At 47.0% G+C, this 19,431-nt stretch overlaps 1 protein-coding gene across 2 annotated transcripts in view; it reads left to right on the forward strand.

Moving 5' to 3' along the window:
• Positions 1–14,102, forward strand: part of RACGAP1 (Rac GTPase activating protein 1) — a 38,093-nt gene extending 23,991 nt beyond the window's left edge. For both annotated transcript variants that reach the window (XM_062203691.1, XM_062203692.1), the window contains exons 8-17: positions 257–374; positions 2,350–2,480; positions 3,488–3,652; positions 7,080–7,175; positions 7,264–7,462; positions 9,782–9,887; positions 10,055–10,187; positions 10,320–10,455; positions 12,225–12,333; positions 12,933–14,102. In XM_062203691.1, coding sequence (XP_062059675.1) covers positions 257–374; positions 2,350–2,480; positions 3,488–3,652; positions 7,080–7,175; positions 7,264–7,462; positions 9,782–9,887; positions 10,055–10,187; positions 10,320–10,455; positions 12,225–12,333; positions 12,933–13,008 — 1,269 coding nt within the window. In that variant the 3' untranslated portion in view covers positions 13,009–14,102. The remainder of the gene's footprint in view (positions 1–256; positions 375–2,349; positions 2,481–3,487; positions 3,653–7,079; positions 7,176–7,263; positions 7,463–9,781; positions 9,888–10,054; positions 10,188–10,319; positions 10,456–12,224; positions 12,334–12,932) is intronic.
• Positions 14,103–19,431: the final 5,329 nt, after the last annotated feature.

Below are 19,431 nucleotides of genomic sequence, written 5' to 3' on the forward strand. Positions count from 1 at the left end.
GGAACCTTAGCATTCATATGAGTGGAAATAGTCCTATTAAGTAATCAACTATCAGCCTTATGTTTGATTCTGAGTTGCTTGTGTATATGCTCCTGTGACCTATATTTACATTATGAAGTAGGACATTTCAGCTTAAGCACGTTTTGGACTATGGTCTCAAGTCTTGGCCAAGACTCACCCACTCCAAATACCCTGTAATGAAAGGAAAGTTAGACTGTTTCTGTTCATCCTTCCCTTCTAACTACTGTTCACACAGGGAAATGAGTCCATTGTTGCGAAAACTACAGTGACTGTTCCCAATGATGGCGGGCCCATCGAAGCCGTGTCTACTATTGAGACTGTGCCATACTGGACCAGGAGCCGAAGGAAAATAGGTCTGTTGGCTCTGTGACTAAATTGTGTAAAACAATGGGTAAAATTTGGGAACATAGTTTCCCAGAACCCTCCTGGGTCAGAGACTGGGTGTTTTGGGTAGTTTCTTACTGTACCTGCTTAGAACCTGAGATTGGTTTGTGTCATGCTTTCCCTTTGATTGCCAGCCAGGCTGCTAGTATGGAATTTTAGTTTTCCTTGAAACATTTTTTGGTAATTTTTGCATAGCCACTGATGTTTCTCCCCTCCCCCCCCTTAAAGATTTATTTATTTGAAAGGCACAATTAACAGAGAGAGAGAGGTCTTCCATCTGCTAGTTTACTCCCAGATGGCCACAAAAGCTGGTATGGGATCAGACTGAAGCCGGGAGCTTCTTCCAGGTCTCCCACATGGATATAGGGATCCAAGCACTTGGGCCGTGCACTGCTGCTTTCCCAGACTCATTAGCAGGGAGCTGGATTAGAAGTGGAGCAGCTGGGACTTGAACTGGCACCAGTGTAGGATGCTGGCATTGCAGACAGCAGATTTACCTGCTATGCCACAATGCCAGACCCGAGTCGCAGGTTATTATCTGTAAATTATGTTAAAATTGGAGCTAATATTCAGAATAACCAAATTCTTTTTGTTTTTTTAAATTTAATTATTTGAAAGTCAGAGTCACAAAGATAGAGAAGGAAAAATATAGGAGAAATCTTCCATCTGCTGGTTCACTCCCCAAACGGCTGCAGAGGCCAGGGCTGAGCCAGCCAGGAGCCAGGAGCCCCATCTAGGTCTCGGATATGGATACAGGGGCCCAAGGATCTGGTTCATCTTCTGCTTTCTGAGGCTCATCAGCAGGGAGCTGGATTGGAAGTGGGGCAGTTGGGACTCGAACTGGTGCCCATATGGGACACTGGTGCCAGCGGCCCAACTTGCCATGCCACAGTGCTGGCCTGGATAAAATTCTCAAGAAGTAAGGCTTAGAGTCATCATTGTGGTGGAGCAGGCTAAGCCTCTGCCTGTGATGCCTGCACTCATATGAGTGCCATGGCGTCCTTGGCTGCTTGCTGTATTTTCTGTTTCTTCTACTTTTAAATATCAATTCAGTTATTTGAAAGGCAGAGTTACAGAGAAAAAGGGAGACACAGAGAGATCTTCCATCCCCTGGTTCACAAATGGCTGCAATGGCCAGGGCTGGGTCATACTGAAGCCAGAAGTCAGGAGCTTCATTCAGGTCTCCCTTTTGGGTGCAGGGGCCCAAGTACTTGAGCCATCCTCTGCTGCTTTCCCAGGTGGATTAGGAGGGAGCTGGATCAGAATTGGAGCAGCTGGCACTCAAACCAGCACCCATATGGGATGCAGGCATCACAGGTGGTGACTTAACCGGCTGCATCACAATGCTGGGCCCCCTTTGCTTTTTTTTTTAAGATTTATTTGTTTGACACTGACTGCTCTGCTTTTGATCTAGCTCCCTGCTAATGCACTGGGAAGGCAGCAGAAGGTGACCCGGATGGCACTCCGAGCTCCTGGCTTTGGCTTTGGCACAGCTGTTGTAACCATCTGGAGAGTGAACCAGCAGATGAAAGATCTCTGTCTCTGTCTCAGTAGCTCTTTTTTTCTTCTTTTCCTTTGTTCTTTCTTTTTAAGATTTATTTATTTATTTTGAAAGTCAGAGTTAGAGGTCCTCCATCCACTTAGATGGCCACAATGGCCAGTGCTGGGCCAGGCTGAAGCCAGGAGCTTCTTCTGAGTCTCCCACATGGGTGTGGAGGCCCAGACACTTGGGCCATCCTCTGCTGCTTTTCACAGGCCATTAACAAGGAGCTGAATCAGAAATGGAGCAGCTGGGATATGAACCAGCATATAGACTGCTGGCTTTGCAGGAGACTGCTTAACCTGCTATGCCACAGTGCTGGCCCCTGTAACTGTGCCTTTCAAATGAATAAATAAATAAATCTTTTAAAAAATGCACAAAGCTTAAACTTACTTGTTTTCTAGGTACTTTACAACCATGGAACAGTGATTCTACCCTGAGCAGCAGGCAACTGGAGCCAAGAACGGAGACGGACAATTCAGGCACGCCCCAGAACAACGGAGGGATGCGTCTGCATGACTTTGTCTCTAAGACGGTAAATTTCTGATCATTCCTTTTCCTTTGGGGCATATTCAATTTTTTTAAAAAATAGCATTTTCTGTTTTTAAATTTTTATTTTACTTGAAAGGCAGAGTTACAGAGAGAGTAAAAGAGAGAGAGAGAATCTTCCATCCACTGGTTCATTCCCCAAATGGCCACCATGGCCAGTGCTGGGCCAGGCCAAAGCCAGGAGCCCAGAGCTGCTTCTGGGTCTCCCATGTGGATGGCAGGGACCCTAGCACCTGGGCCATCTTCTGCTGCTTTCCCAGGTGCATCAGCAGGGAACTGGATGGAATTGGAGCAGCCAGGACTCGAACCTGCACCCATATGGGATGCCAGCATCTCAGGTGGAGGCTCAACCTACTACTCCACAGCACCAGCCCCACATTCAGTTCTTTTAATTGTGAAAATAAGTTACCGGGAAGAAGTTTCAATAGTAACTTCCTTTCTCTGTCCAGTCTGACTCTTGAGGGAAAGCTACTGGTGACAGGGAGGGTATTTTGTGAATAATATTAAGTTAAAGCAGCTTTGCAGAACAGTTGTTTGTACTTTTTAGTGACACATGTTTACATGTTACATTTGAATACAGTGCTTTAGACTTTCAGAACATTTTAACTTCGTACCATGTGATCCCATTAAAATCCCAGGCAAGCTGACTAGGTCTCGGGGAGTTAATCGACTTGTTTGTGCGGTGTGCTAGCAGGAGGCGAGTCAGTGCGCGGCTTTTCTGAGCCCTCCTCAGCACGTTCTTCTGCTGTTCTAGGCTGTGGACATCCAGCCACATGACCTTAGGCAGGTTACTCAAGCTCTTTGTGATTTTGTTTCTTTATCTTAACATGGAGAAACTAAAACCTACCTTAGAGGATTGTGTGAGAGTTACATAATATGTATAAAAGGTTCGGGAAGTTGTTTGGCACATACCAAATGCTCAGTGAATGTTGGTTGATGATGATGTTTTCTCACTTATGCCGCTCTGTTCCGTCTCTCGTGTTTCATCCTCAGGTTATTAAGCCTGAATCCTGTGTTCCATGTGGGAAGCGAATCAAATTTGGCAAACTGTCTCTGAAGTGTAGAGATTGTCGTGTGGTTTCACATCCGGAATGCCGGGAGCGCTGTCCTCTTCCCTGCATTCCCACTCTGATGGGCACGCCTGTCAAGATAGGAGAGGTATGACTTGTGGCTTTGTCTGCTTACTTAGTAATCGTTCTAAGCCCAAATCCCCTCCCCATGCTACACTATGGAAAAATTCAGTTTAGAGAAATTAGTGTAACTAACTCCTGGTTCCTGTTACTTAACTTCCTGTTACTTAACTGTTACTACTCATGTCTTTTCTTTTCTTTTTTTTTAAAGATTTATTTATTTGAGAGGTAGAATTAGAGAAGGAGAGACAGAAAGATCTTCATCTGCTGGTTCACTCCCTAAATGGCCGCAGCAGCCGGAGTTGGGCTGATCCAAATCCAGGAGCTTATTCTGGGTCTCCCACGTGGGTGCAGGGGCCCAAGGACTTGCCATCTTCTACTGCTTTCCAAGGCCATAATAGAGAGCTGGATAGGAAGTGGAGCAGGGGCCAGCGCTGCGATGTAGTGGGTAAAGCCACCGCCTGCAGTGCTGGCATCTTACATGGGTGCCGATTCAAGTCCCGGCTGCTCCACTTCTGATCCAGCTCTCTGCTCTGGCCTGGGAAAGCAGTAGAAGATGGCCCAAGTCCTTGGGCCCCTGCACCCACGTGGGAGACCCGGAAGAAACTCCTGGCTCCTGGCTTCAGATCAGCACAGCTCTGGCCGTTGTGGCCTATTTGGAGTTAACCAGCGGATGGAAAACCTCTCTCTCTCTCTGCCTCTGCTCTCTCTGTGTAACTCTGACTTTCAAATAAGTAAATAAATCTTTCAAAAAAAAAAAAAAAAAAAAAAACAAGTGGAGCAGCCGGGACTTGAACTGGTGCCCATATGGAATGCCAGACCCCTCATGTCAGTTCTTAACTTATCAGTACCCTCACCTCTCCTTGCTGATCCTGCCTAGTGAGTTATTTTGAGGCAGGTTGCAGCCGTCATGTAATTTCTTTTTTTTTTTTTTAATAAGATTTATTTATTTATTTATTTATTTATTTGAAAGTCAGAGTTAAATGGAGAGAGGAGAGGCAGAAAGAGAGAGGTCTTGCATCTGCTGGTTCATTCCCCACTTGACCACAGTGGCCGGAGATGCGCCGATCTGAAGCCAGGAGCCAAGAGCTTCTTTCAGGTCTCCCATGCAGGTGCAGGGGCCCAAGGATTTGGACCATCTTCCACTGCTTTCCCAGGCCATAGCAGAGAGCTGGATTGGAAGTGGAGCAGCTGGGACCCAAACTGGCACCCATATTTGATGCTGGCACTGCAGGCAATGGCTTTATCTGCACCGACCTCCATTATGTAATTTCATCTGTGAATATCTGTCATGTTATATATAATATGTATATAATATATATAATATGTATATATATATTCCATACTAGGTTATTGAGACGAGGTTTCTCATTTCTAAAACTCCGTTAAATCCGTTAAATTTATTATGTAAACACGATTAGCAAGGATCAATGCAAAGTGACTGTGCTGCTATCCATTCTATCACAAATTAAATGTTATTTCCCCCAATCTTAGGAGTTCTTATTTGCACATCTACTGTTGTACAAATTCTCTGTAATATAGAACTCTGTTAGAGGACCATGAAACTCTCCCCTGCAGGTAGGTTGGTATCATGGTCATCTATGAGGTGTGTTAAATTATTTTTTATACTTCAAAAAGTTAAAGTTCAAGGAAGGGTTTTTGGTTTTTTTTAAAGATTGATTTGGCCGGTGCCACGGCTCAATAGGTTAATCCTCCGCCTGCGGCGCCGCCACCCCAGGTTCTAGTCCCAGTTGGGGCACCAGATTCTGTCCCGGTTGCTCCTCTTCCATTCCAGCTCTCTGCTGTGGCCGGGGAAGGCAGAGGAGGATGGCCCAAGTACTTGGGTCCCTGCACCTGCATGGGAGCTGGGAGGAAGTACCTGGCTCCTGGCTTCGGATCGGCGCAGCACTGGCCATAGCGGCCATTTTGGGGGGTGAACCAACAGAAGGAAGACCTTTCTCTCTGTCTCTCTCTTGCTGTCTAAACTCTGCCTGTCAAAAAATAAAAATAAATAAATAAATAAAAAAGATTGATTGATTTGAAAGGCAGAGTTACAGAGAAAAGGGGAGAAAGAGAGAGCACAATATATCTTCCATCCTGTGGTTCTGTCTCCAAATGGCCCCAACAGCCAGGGCTTGGCCAGGTAGAAGCCAGGAGCCTGGAACTCCATCTGGGTCTCCCACATGGGTGCAGGGGCCCAAAAGCTTGTTCGTCTTCTGCTGCTTTCCCAGGCACATTAGCAGGGAGCTGGATTGGAATTTGAGCACCCGAGACTCAAACTGGCGGCCATATGACTGCTGGCATTGTGGGCAGTGGCTTAACTCACTGTGCCACAATGCCAGCCCCAGGAGTTTTTCTTTTTTTACAGTATTAAGTTTATTTTAAAAGCCATACCTATAGTTATATTATATTATATTATATTATATTATATTATATTATATTACATTATATTATATTAAAAGCCATACCTGTGCTGGCGCCGCGGCTCAATAGGCTAATCCTCCGCCTGCGACGCTGTCACATCGGGTTCTAGTCCTGGTCGGAGTGCCGGATTCTGTCCTGGTTGCTCCTCTTCCAGGCCAGCTCTCTGCTGTGGCCAGGGAGTGCAGTGGAGGATGGCCCAAGTGCTTGGGCCCTGTACTCCATGGGAGACCAGGATAAGCATCTGGCTCCTGCGTTCAGATCAGCGCGGTGCGCCGGCCGTAGCGGCCATTGGAGGGTGAACCAACGGCAAAGGAAGACCTTTCTCTCTGTCTCTCTCTCTCACTGTCCACTCTGCCTGTCAAAAAAAAAAAAAAAAAAAAAAAGCCATACATGTAATCTCATTATTGCTCATTGTTGTTGAAGAGAAAGAGGTAATGGTTATGGCTGATGGTCTTATTACCTGTTTGCAAGGGGTTTTTAGGACCATGAATTGGTCCTAGTTTGGAGGTAGGAAAAGAAACTGAGGATCTATGTTTGATATATGCTTTGGCAATAGCAACTTCTTTCTTTCTTTCTTTCTTTTTTTTTTTTTTTTAAGATTTATTTATTTGAAAGTCAGAGTTAGAGAGAGAGAGAAGGAGAGGCAGAGAGAGAGGTCTTCTATCCTCTCGTTCACTCCCCAGTTGGCCACAATGGCCGGAGCTGTGCCAGTCCGAAGCCAGGAACTTCCTCCAGGTCTCCCAAGTGGGTGCAAGGGCCCAAGGACTTGGGCCGTCTTCCAGTGCTTTCCCAGGCCATTAGTGGAGAGCTGGATAGGAAGTGGAGCAGCCGGGACTGGAACTGGTACCCGTATGGGATGCTGGCACCATAGGTGGCAGCTTTACCCACTATGCCACAGCGCCTGCCCCGGCAGTAGGAATTTAAAAGTAGACATGTTGTCCCAACCTGAGGGTTAGTGGAGGTAGTTCTTCACACGTGGTTTTTCTCTCTGGTCTGAGTGGTGCAGTGGTAACTTGAAGCTCCTTGCACAGGGAATGCTGGCTGATTTTGTGTCCCAGACCTCTCCGATGATCCCTTCCATCGTTGTCCACTGTGTAAATGAGATCGAGCAGAGAGGGCTGACTGAGGTAAGAGTCGTCCCAGCGATGGAATGAAATTGCTCTTTGTGTCAGGCAGTTCCGCGGTTCTTAAGTAGAAGTGTCGTCTTTACACTAGACAGGCCTGTATCGGGTCTCAGGCTGTGACAGGACCGTGAAGGAACTGAAGGAGAAATTCCTCCGGGTGAAGACTGTCCCCCTGCTCAGCAAAGTGGACGACATCCATGCCGTCTGCAGCCTTCTGAAAGACTTCCTTCGAAACCTCAAAGAACCCCTTCTGACTTTTCGGCTGAACAAAGCCTTCATGGAAGCCGCAGGTATGGGCAGATCTTAGTACTTGAATATGAATTCCAGCAAGGCAGAAGAAATTTCCAATTTTTTTTCTTTACTGCTTTATCCACTACCCAGTACAGTGCCTGCAAAGGGTAGGCACCCACAGGTTTGGTGGATGAATAGCTACATGTGTATGTCCCGCACGCTTGTTTGCTGTCTTTCTACACCATATAGGATAGTAATAGGTTTTCTCTCGCTCTGATTTTTTGGGTCAAGGTTCAGGTTTGTCCTTTTGATGTTAAATCCATCTTTGATTCCTTTTCTTCTCATTCCACACCCAGTCCCTTGTCAAGTCTCATCTGCAGGGGTCGGCACTTAGCCCAGTGGTGAGGATGCCCCCGCCCCTAATCAGAGTGCCTCAGTTGGAGGCCTTGCTCTGCTCAGATTCCAGCTTCCTGCTAACGTGACACCCTGGGAGGCTCATGTAATTGAGCAGCTGACTTATTGTTCTGCTTCTGCCATCCCCTCTCCAGGATGATTCTCACAAGGAGCTAGAATTGTCCTTTTTAAAATTAAATCCTCCAGAGACTTCCCATCGTTATCAGAATAAAGCCTATGCTCTCCCCGCCAATAGTTGGAAACTTCCCAAATCTTTTTTTTTTTTTTTTTTTTTTCTGTTAACTTGAGAGGTAGAGTTACAGAGAGAGGGAGAGACAGAGAGAAAGGTCTTCATCCGCTGGTTCACTCGCCAAATGGCCACAGTGGCCAGAGCTGGGCCAATCCAAAGCCAGGAGCCAGGAGCTTCTTCCAGGTCTTTCACTGCTTTTGCGGGCCATAGCAGTGAGCCAGAGGAGAAGCCAGAACTCGAACTGGTGCCCATATGAGATGCTTAGTGTCTCAGGTGGAAGCTTAGTTCATAATACCACAGAGCAGCCCCCTACACCCCAAGTCTTTTTATTTCAGGATTTACTTATTTATTTGAAAGACAAAGTGTCCAAAGAGGGGAAGAGATACAGAGGGAGATCTTCTGTCTGCTGCTTCACTCAAGGACCCTACATGAGGGGCTGGCATTGTGGTGCAGTCCTAGCTGCTCTGCTTCACAGGCAGCTCCCTGCTAACATGCCTGGGAAAGCAGAGGAGGATGGCCCAAGTGTTTGGACCCCTGCACCCATGTGGGAGACCTGGATGGAGCCCCAGGCTCCTGGCTTCAGCCTCAATCAGCCCTGGCCATTGTGGCCATTTGAGGAGTGAACCAGTGGATGGAGGAACTCTCTCTGTATCTCTCTCATTCTCTCTCTCTCTCTCTCTGTCCCTTTCAAATAAATCTTAAATAAAATTATCTAAGTCTTAAAAAAGATCGAATGTGATTTGGCTTTTGGTTATCATTTTGTCCCCACCTCCTTTTCTTCTTTCCTTCCCCTGCAGTGTAATCTTGAATTTCTTACTGCCCGCCTCGAGGCCGTCACATTTGTTGTTGCCCAGCCTGCGTTGCTGCTACCCTAGACGTCTTCGTGATATCTCCTTCATTTCTTTCAGGCTTCTCTTCCCTGACCACCCTGTCTAAAATAACAGTTTCCATTACATTACAGCTTTAGTCTGCTCTGTTTTCTTTATTGTATGTATTACTACTTGATAGCTATTTGTTCTTTGAATGTGTATTTGAAAGGCAGAGAGAGAGCGAGTGAGCTCCCAGGCACCGGTTCACTCCCAAAAAGCCTACATCTGGAAGCTGGGATCAGAAACTGAGAGCTGGGTACACAATCTGGGTCTCAGCCTGTGGATGGCAGGACACATATATTTAAGCCGTCACCTGTGGACTCCCAGGATGTACACTATCAGCAAGCTGAAATCTGAGCAGATCCAGAACTCAAACACTTTAATATGGAATGCAGCATCCCACGTGGCGTCTTAGCCCGTAGCCAAACACCTGTCCCTGTGTTTCCTTGTCAACCAAATCCTCCAATAGCACGAACAGTCTACAAGGCAAGGGCTGTGTTTCCTTCTGTTGTATCATTAGTCCTTAGAAGAGTGCCGGGCGCACAGTAGACCCTTAGATATGTTTTATGAAGGAACACCTTGATAACTGTAGGTAGTTGCTGCAGCTGTATCTACCTCCCAAGCACGTGGGTTGCCAGCTGTTTTTCCTAACAGCAAGGGCCTATTTTTAAAAAGTTCTGACTTGTAATATTGAGCTGTTGGCCAGTATCCTGCTTGCTAATGAAAGTAGAGTCTGATGTAGTCATGAACCTAATCAGAAGTTCCCGAAGCTTACTGTATAGAAGGGACTTTGTGGTCGATAACTCGGAAGCCCGCTGTCAAGGGAAAGAAGTTTAGGCCTCGCGGTGCTTTCTTTTCATTTATAGAAATCACAGATGAAGACAACAGCATAGCCGCCATGTACCAGGCTGTCGGTGAACTGCCCCAGGCCAACAGGGACACGTTAGCTTTCCTCATGATTCACTTGCAGAGGTGAGTGCAGCAGACTTGCTCTGGGAGTTGGGGAATTTTTCAAGGGGAAGATAATGCGAGTTGGGTCTTAGGGAGTGTGAAAGGCGAATTGTTTTCTTGTACAATTTATATTTTGGTCTGCATTTAAGTAGAGGAGAAAGTCTTCTAATTTAAACTCTTTTGCTTAGAGTGGCTCAGAGTCCAAACACTAAAATGGATGTTGCCAATCTGGCTAAAGTCTTTGGACCTACAATAGTTGCCCATGCTGTGCCCAATCCAGACCCGGTAACAATGTTACAAGACATCAAGCGTCAGCCCAAGGTAAGTGTGTGTGTGCATGGCTGCCCACCTGAGGGCTCCTGCTCACTCCAGAACTTGTTTGTAGCATAAGAGAATGGTGAGAAGTAAGCTCTGTGTTTTGGAAGTTGGCTGACGTTGTGTGTTGGCTTTTAGGTAGTAGAGCGCCTGCTTTCACTGCCCGTGGAGTATTGGAGTCAGTTCATGATGGTGGAGCAGGAGAACGTTGATCCCCTGCATGTCATTGAAAACTCCAATGCCTTCTCAACACCCCAGACGCCAGACGTTAAAGGTGAGGCCCGAGTTATATTTTTTCCCAGACTGACTCCCTCTGTTTGGTCATGTGCCCTTTTCCTACCATTACTAGAGCTGCTTGAAATTTATGTTCTTCTATAAAATATTAAGTTTACTTTGAAAGTTTTAACATTAAAGGAAAAACTTGTACAATTCTACCACCCTAATATACATATATATTTTCGCTTTTCCGTGTCTCCTCTTATGTATTCTTTTTTTTTTCTCTCTCTCTCTCTCTTTTTTTTTTTTTTTTTAAATTTTTGACAGGCAGAGTGGACAGTGAGAGAGAGAGAGAGAGAGACAGAGAGAAAGGTCTTCCTTTCTCTTTCTTTTTCCATCCTTTCTCTTTCCTTTGCCTTTGGTTCACCCTCCAATGGCCGCCGCGGCTGGTGCGCTACGGCCGGCGCACCGCGCTGATCCGAAGGCAGGAGCCAGGTGCTTCTCCTGGTCTCCCATGGGGTGCAGGGCCCAAGCACTTGGGCCATCCTCCACTGCACTCCCTGGCCACAGCAGAGAGCTGGCCTGGAAGAGGGGCAACCGGGACAGAATCCGCACCCCGACCAGGACTAGAACCTGGTGTGCTGGCGCCGCTAGGCGGAGGATTAGCCTGTTGAGCCACGGCGCCGGCTTATGTATTTGTCTATTAGATATGTTAGTTTATAATTTGTTCTTATTTCACGTAGCATATTGTGAGAATTTTTGTTACTGTGTAATCTTATTTTTATGGTTGTAAACTACAGTTTTTTTGTAATTAAATACTATCCTGTGTAGCATATGTATATAACACTATACATAGTTGTCTGTTGGTGTCCACTGGAGATTGAGTTTCGGTCTCCCCTGCCACTACAGTGGATACCAAAATCCCTGGATGCTCATATCCCTTATGCAAATACACAGTGGTGTTTTATTTGCATATAACCTACTCACATCCTTGCATATACTGAACCATCCTGAAGGCAGGAACCTGGAGCTCCATACGTGGGTGCTGGAGGGCCCAACACTTGGACCACCTTCAGCTGCTTTCCAGGTGCATTAGCATGAACCTGGATTGGAAGTGGAGTAACCAGGACTCCAACCAGCTTCATATGGGATGCCAGCATCGCAGGCAATAGCCTAACCTGCTGTGCCACATGCTGGCCCCATGCATAGTTTCTTTCTTTTATTTTTTTAAAGATTTATTTTATTTGAAAGGCAGAACCAGAGAGAGAGAGTGCTAGAGCGTTTCCATCCTCTGATTTGCTCCCCAAATGGCCTCAACAGCTAGGACTAGGCCAGGCTGAAGCCAGGAACCCAGAGCTTCCTCCAAGTTTCCCACGTGGGTACAGGGGCTCAAGTACTTGGGCTGTCTTCTGCTGCTTTCCCAGGTGCATTAGCAGGGAGCTAGTCTCAAACCAGTGCCCATATGGGGTGTTGGCATCATAGGTCAAGGCCTAACCTACTATGCCACAATGCTGGGCCCCCAAGTTCTTTGTTTCAAGTGAGCCTTTTGTTCCTTCTAGTATAGGTAAAAACCAAATGTTCAGATGTTAGGTTTATGAAGTTTGGAGTTTGAAAATGGCCTAAATCAAGTGAATGTCAGATATTTATTGAGTGGTTGCCTGCACAGTTTAAAAGATGTACTAGCATGTTCCAAAACAATGACAGAGATGATCTCTGGGATTTTGCCCTTAAGTGCCTCAGAGGATGGTCAGCCCAACACTGGCCATCACCTAAAGCTTTGTTTATATAAACCCCCTCTTTTCAAATATGTCTTCCCTTTGATTTAAGTGAGCTTCCTGGGGCCCATGACCACTCCCGAGCATCAACTTCTCAAGACTCCTTCGTCTAGCTCCCTGTCCCAGAGAGTCCGCTCTACCCTCTCCAAGAACACCCCCAGGTAGGCCTTCTCTGGAGATAACCAACGGCTGCTCCCTTGGGCTTCTTTCTTTCCATATTGGTGCTTCTTGAGAGAAACATTGAATTGGGTCTCAGCTAGCAACTAAGCTTTAAAAGGAGACATGGAACAGTAAGGATCGCTTCTTCTTTAGAAATCGGTTAGAGACAGAGACGGGACACACACAGGACTCCCACCCCGTGGTTCACCCTTCAGATGCCTGTATTATAATGGCCAGGGCTGGAGTTGGGAACTCAACCCAGGTCTCCTATGTGGGCGTAAGGAACCTGTTCCCTGAGCTGTCACCACTGCTTCCTGGGGTTCACGTGAGCAGGAAGCTGGAGCCAGAGCTGGGAGCTGAACCCAGGGACTCCGATGCAGGATACAGGCATGTTGATTACGAGGCTGACTGCTGGCCCCAAGATCCTTTAGAGGGCCTGAAGGCCTTTACTTGTCCTCTTGTCTCATTTCAGGCAACTGGACATACCTTACAAAAGAGCTGTGTGGGGTGTCCTACTCTGGATTCGTTTCATTAGCTAATAGAGCCGTTTATCCACTGTATTTTATAGAATGCTTTTCCAGTTCATTATCTTTTTTTGTAGATTTGGGAGCAAAAGCAAGTCTGCCACCAACCTAGGACAACAAGGCAACTTTTTCGCTTCTCCAATGCTCAAGTGAAGTCCCGTCCGCCTGCTACTCCCGGCGCTGACTGACTGCAAGTACGGGCGCACCTGTGCTCTGCCGCAGCCTCCTGCACTCATTACTGCTTTTAGCATTCTCCAGGCTTTTAATCAAGTTTAATTGTGCATGAGGGTTTTATTGAAACTATATATATCTCCCTCTCCTCCTCAAGTAACACAATATCAGCACCTTGTGCTAGCTGTTAGGCGTCTTTAGATGGGAGATCTTTGCAGGATTAAAAGGGGTGCTATGGAATTCACTGCCATTCTTTTTGGGGTGGAGGGCATCCCTTGGGCTTAAAGCCAAGTGTCGCTCATGGAATGCCCTTTTCCTGGTGTCATTTAGAACTCATCTTCATGAGACAATGACAGAACCCCCACATTTTTGATGAAACTGACTTTTCTCACGGTGGGAAGTGGGAGGGCTTGGTAAAGGTAAGAGGATTCAGGGTGACTTCTCAGAACTTGGGAGTCCCCATTCCGCATTATGAATTGAGCTACTGTGCGGAACTTTGCTAACAATGGGACAGGTTGAGGATGGAACTAGAGATGGGAGTATGCTTAGCTTTAATTTGGATTAGGTCCTAATAGCACAAAATGGCACAGCCTTTTAAATGTGATACTGCCACTCGTATTTATCTGTAATAGGCTGCTTTTTTCGGTTTTTGGTTCAACTGGAGTCGAAACCAGTTTGTTTTTCTAAGGTGAAATTCATTCTGATGTTTGAACCTACAGCCCTTCTCTTCCCCTCCCTGCCCCCCCCCCCCCCTTGTCTGGTTGAACCCTAGTTCTAACATTCAGTACATTGTCTCTTTGGCATCCCAACTAACAACTAAGAGTAGGCTGTAAGGGAAGATTGTCAATATTTCATGTGGCGAGAAAAACCACAGTTGTTTTGTGTTTGCACTTTAGATGCTAAAATTTTCCCATGGAATTTATCCACTTCTAGATAAATGTGGGCTTTTTCTTCTATTAGAGTTATTCTTGATGTCTGTAAAAATGGGTTTCTTCTATAGAATGTGTCTGGACCATACTCACCTTTGTCTGTAAAATACGTATTTGGAAAAGAGTAAATAGCTTTTTCAAAATGAACATGAGGTTGGTTTTCTTGTTGCAGAAATAAACCCTCAATGCCTTTTTAGAAAATACTTTGCAGGGCTGGCCTTGTGGCATAGTGGGTGAAGCTGGCACCTGCAGTGCCGGCATCCCATGTGTCCTGACTGCTCTACTTCTGATCCAGCTCCCTGCTAATGGCCTGGGAAAAGCAGCAGCAGATGACCCGAATATTTGGGCCCCAGCACCCATGTGGGAGAACCGGATGAAGCTCCTCGCTGCTGGCTTTGACCTGGCCCAGCACTGGCTGTTGTGGCTGTGGCCATCTGGGGAGTGAACCAGCAGAAGGAAGCTCTCTATCTCTCCATCTCTCTCTCTGTAACTCTTCATTTTCAAGTAAATAAATAAATCTTTAAAAGAACAAAGGAAAGAAAACACTTTCCCTTATAGTGTTCTGTTTCTATTATTCACCTCTTCTTCCTTCTTTCTGGACCCAGCCCAGTATTACCAGCACTAGTTGGGTTTGTCCTTTCTCATTCAGTCTTTTTTGCCCAGAGTGAAATCCTGGATTCATCCTGTGACTGTCTCCCCCTTATTTGAAGAAACTGCTTTAAACAAAAAGCAAAACTTTAAAACAAGTCTGTAGGGACCAGAGCAGTACAAATTAAAAGACAGACCGGCTCTGGCTGGCTGCCTGCCTGGCACATCCTGCGCTGCTGGAAGTGACTCTGGAGTGAGCGGGGATGATTAACCGAGGGCACCTGCACTTGGAACTCTGAAGCTGGCGAGCAGAATGTATCTGAGATTGAATGTAAACAGTTGCAAGCTTAATATGTAACTGTGGAGAGAGGAGGCAACCTACTGGCTCTTTTCCCAGGAGGGGGCAGCTCTCAGCATGGCCCATCTGCCTCAGCCAATTGACAGAGGGCGGGTCCCATCTCCTATTCCACCCCCCAGCCCCAACACACACGCACACACACATACGCACACGCACACACACGCCTGCTAAGCTTTATTTTTTAAAGCTTGTCCTCGATGCTACCTCTTTTCTTAGGTTTTGCAATCCTGAGTTGGCCTGGCTCCATGTTTGCTGTTGTATAGTATCTCCCCAAGGTGCATTTGAAGTCACTAATGTAGAGGAAGTAAATGGATTGTATAATGTTAGTGAAGGCAAGACGACCCCGTGCAGGAACTGATGGCCCATTAACGCAAAAGGAAATGGCCCCATGTGTCAAAGTTGGCAGCAAGTTGCTTAGTTTTTGGGCTAGGCCAAGAGACCTTGGCCATGAGAATCGTTCTGATGTTAGCAAAGGGAAATTTGTACCCACCGTCATGTGGAACAGCCCAACTTTTGAGAGCTTGCTTAATTCAATTATGCTTCCTTGATGTGAGATCCGTGGAAAGGGGTCCAGTGCTGTCACCCATCTCTTGCTCCTAACCCTTGCTGACACTACCTCTTACTATGCAGTCCAACTTTACTATCCCATTGGCTGATAATGGAAATCTTTAGAGATTTATTTATTTGAGGTGCCAGCGCTGTGGCGTAGTGGGTAAAGCTGCCACCTGCAGTGCCAGCATCCCATATGGGTGCCAGTTCAAGTCCCGGCTGCTCCACTTCAAATTCAGCTCTCTGCTAATGTGCCTGGGAAAGCAGCAGAAGATGGCCCACCAAGTGCTTGAGCCTCTGCATCTGTGTGGGAGGCCTGGAAGAAGCTCCTGGCTCCTGGCTTCAGATCAGCCCACCTTCGACCATTGCGGCCGTTTGGGGAGTGAACCAACAGATGGATGCAAGTGTTTTACTGTGTTTGTTTTGTTTTTTTAAGAATTTCTCTCCCTCCTTTTTTATTTATTTGAAAGGTAGAGAAACAGATCTTCCATACCCTGGTTCACTCTTAAGATGTCTTACAACAGCTGGGGCTGGGCCAGGTTGGGCCAGGTGGAAGCCAGGTGCCAGGAACTAGATCTGGGTCTTGCATGTGGGTTCCAGGGACCCAAGGACTTGAGCCATCACTTGCTGCCTCCCAGGAATTGATGTAGGAAGAAGCTGTATCTGAAGCAGAGGTGAGACTCAGACTACATATGCCACTGTGGGCATTGCTGGCTTCCCACGTGGTGACTGAATTACTGCATCACAACACGTGCCCCTTAACTGTTGTCTTGGCCATTAAGACCAAAATGTCTGCCCCTCAAGGTATACTTGTTATTTTTGTTTTTCAGAACATAGTCTCTATGCCACTCCTGGCTTCATCATCTGCCCTGCAGCGTTGCTGAGTAGCAGAGTTAATCTGTCATTCCATGTTAAGTATTGATGAGTCCATTGTCTTTTTTTTAAAGATTAATTTGGAAGGCAGAGTTAGGGTGGGGGAGGTAGGGAGAAAGAGAGGGAGAGGTCTTCCATCTGCTGGTTTACTCCCCAAATGGCTGCAATGACTGGGGCTGGGCCAGGCCAAAGCTAGGAGCTTCATCTAGGTCTCCCACATGGGTGGCAGAGGCCCAAACACTTGGGCCATCTTCCTCTGCTTTCCCAGGCACATTAGCAGGAAAATGGGGTGGGGAGGGGGATGGCATTGTAGCATAGCATAGCATCACCAGCATCCTGTCTTACTGCCAGTTCAAGTCCTGGCTGCTCCACTTCTGATCCATCTCCCTGCTAATGTACCTAGGAAAGCAGCACAAGATGGCCCAAGTGCTTGGGCCCCTGCTCCCACGTGGGAGACCTGGAAGAAGCTCCTGGCTCCTGGCTTCAGACTGGCCCAGCTCCAGTGGTGGCAGCCATTTGGGGAGTGAACCAATGGATGGAAGATTCTCTCTGCCTCTCCCTCTCTCTCTCTAATTTTGCCTTTCAAATAAATAAATCTTAAAAAAAAAAAAAAAAAAAAGTGGAGCAGCCAGGACACGAACTGGCACCCATCTGGCCATCCTCTGTTGCATTTTTCTGAACGTAGGTTCTGTTGGGCATCTTCCATGAGAGCTGGGTTTCACCACAGTTGAAGACTTGCTGGGGGTGGTGTCCGTTCTCTTGGGTCAACTTCGTCAGCTCTGCTGGAAACAGGGCAACAGCTTCTTTGTTGGCAGACACAAGCTCTGTATCCCGACTGCCTAACCGTCCCTTGCTTGCAGTCATGGTGTCATTTGTTTCAGGAGCTCCCTTGCCAAAGTTGACGTATAGGCCCCAGTGCTTTCTGGTGTAACGTGTCGCCATCAAATTGGAACACAGTGTCTGTTCCTGTCTTTTATCCACAAATGTAAAGGCTTTTTCATCTTAACCGAGCACTTGTCACTCACCGGGGCCTTAAGTGTGACAGCAAAACTCGCACACATTTGCTTTTCCTTCACAAGTCATAGATAGATTTGTTCTTATTGCAGATCTTAAAATGACCTCAGTGTATGATTTCTGTTTGCTTTACTGAGAATTTCCACCTTTCCACTTCAGGAAAGCACTCTACAGCTTTTGCTTTGGCATATCCAAATTGCCAGCAGCCCTATTCTTAAGTAAGAACACCATGCTGTGCTAATGAAACAGTAGAGCTGATGACCAAGGGACTAAGAAGACAGGGACCATCTACGGTGTGGACACACTGGACAAAAGGACGGATGCTTCACATCCTGGGTGGGACGGAGTGGAATAGCAGAGGGTTCCGTCACGGAATTGTTTATTTCTGGAACTTTCCATTTAATGTTTTTGGACTGCAGCTGACTGCAAGGACTGAAATCACGGAAGCTGTCAAGCTGTGGATGAGGAGGGACTGCTCTATCTAAACATGCACACACACGCGGCATGTTTTCTTACTGGAAACGTGTTGGGGGGTGCATTGCTAGGCCTGCTATGCTGTGGGGATTTTCCTTTGTAAGGTTTATTCATTTCATTGAAGGGGAGGGGGACCTCCCATCGGTTGTTGGTTCACTCAAATTCCCACAACAGCTAGGGATAGGCCAGGCTGAATCCAGGAGCCAGGAACCCCATCAGGGTCTCCGACATGGGTGGCAGGAGCCCAAGTACTTGAGCCAAAATCTCCTGCCTCCCAGGTACGTTAGCAGGAAGCTGGATCAGAAATGCAGAGTAGCCAGGGCCCTGACCAACGCCAGATGTGGGATGCAGCCATCATGTTTAGCAGCTTGACCCCCTGCACCACAATGTCTGCCTCCTTTTTTTTTTTTTTTTTAGACTTTTTTATTTATTTGAAAGAGTTACAGAGAGAGGTAGAGACAAAGAGAGAGAGGTCTTCCATCTGCAGTTCACTCCCCAAATGGCCGCAACGGCTGGAGCTGAGCTGAAGCCTGGAGCAGGAGCTTTCTTCTGGGTCTCCCACACGGGTGCAGGGGGACTTGAGTCATCTTCCACTGCTTTCCCAGGCACATTAGCGGGGAGCTGGATTGGAAGTGGGACAGCTGGGACTTGAACCAACACCCGTATGGGATGCCACCGCTGTAGGCCGAGGCTTTAACCCACTGCACCACAGCACAGGCCCCTCAATTTTTTTTTTTAAAAAAAAAAACCTATTTATTTGAAAGAGAGAATGAGCTCCCATCTACTGGTTTAGTTTTATTGCTCACATGAGCCAGGGCTGGGTCAGGACAAAAGCTGGGAGCCAGGAGCAATCAAGGTCTCCCACGTCTGTGACAGGAACCCAATTGCTTGAGTCATTGTTGCCTCTTACGTTAGGGAAGCTGGAGTCAGGAGCCAGAGGCAGGTACTGAACCTCAGCACTCCCGGGATGGCACTCGGGCATGCTCACTGCTAGATCGAATCTCCGCCTCCGGACTGGGTGTCTAAGCTGCGAATCACCTTTTCTGGGGCTCTCAGCATGTGCAGAGAGAGCTGCTGTGCTGGGCCGGCTCTGAGCAGCGAGGGAGGCGCAGCGTTCGGTCACTCCATCAGCAGGCTTTCGTGAGAGTCTTGCTTTGACTCAAGATTCCAGATCCTTGGTGTGAAAAGCTTCTAAGCATACAGAGCTGAGGCCTTGTTGTCCATTGTGCTTATAGTGTAAACAGGCTTTGGGGAATGGCTGCTTAAGCTGAGAACTTAGTAATGTTTGGTATGCTCGCTATAGCAGGTGTATTTTGTAAATAAGTGAAGGCGCCAGGCCAAGGGGTCCCTAACTTGTATAATTTATAAGGCACTGGTTGTCAGAGCTCTCTTTGTTGATAGTTTCAACATGCGGAAGCCATGGTGACCTCACCAGGAATAACCTTGTAGTATCTGGGCACTTTGTCCACTGTGATTGCGGGGGTTGGGGAAGGAGGCCACTTTTCAGGGACCCTGTTGGAAAAAGGGATTTTCTATCTGTCTACCTTTTCCCTCTGTCGCTCTTTGCCAGGCTTCATGTAGCTTGTTTTCTGTTCTCTTTTCTTTCTTTTTATTTATTTG

Source organism: Lepus europaeus, chromosome 10 (assembly GCF_033115175.1).
Source record: "Lepus europaeus isolate LE1 chromosome 10, mLepTim1.pri, whole genome shotgun sequence".
Classification (NCBI taxonomy): domain Eukaryota; kingdom Metazoa; phylum Chordata; class Mammalia; order Lagomorpha; family Leporidae; genus Lepus; species Lepus europaeus.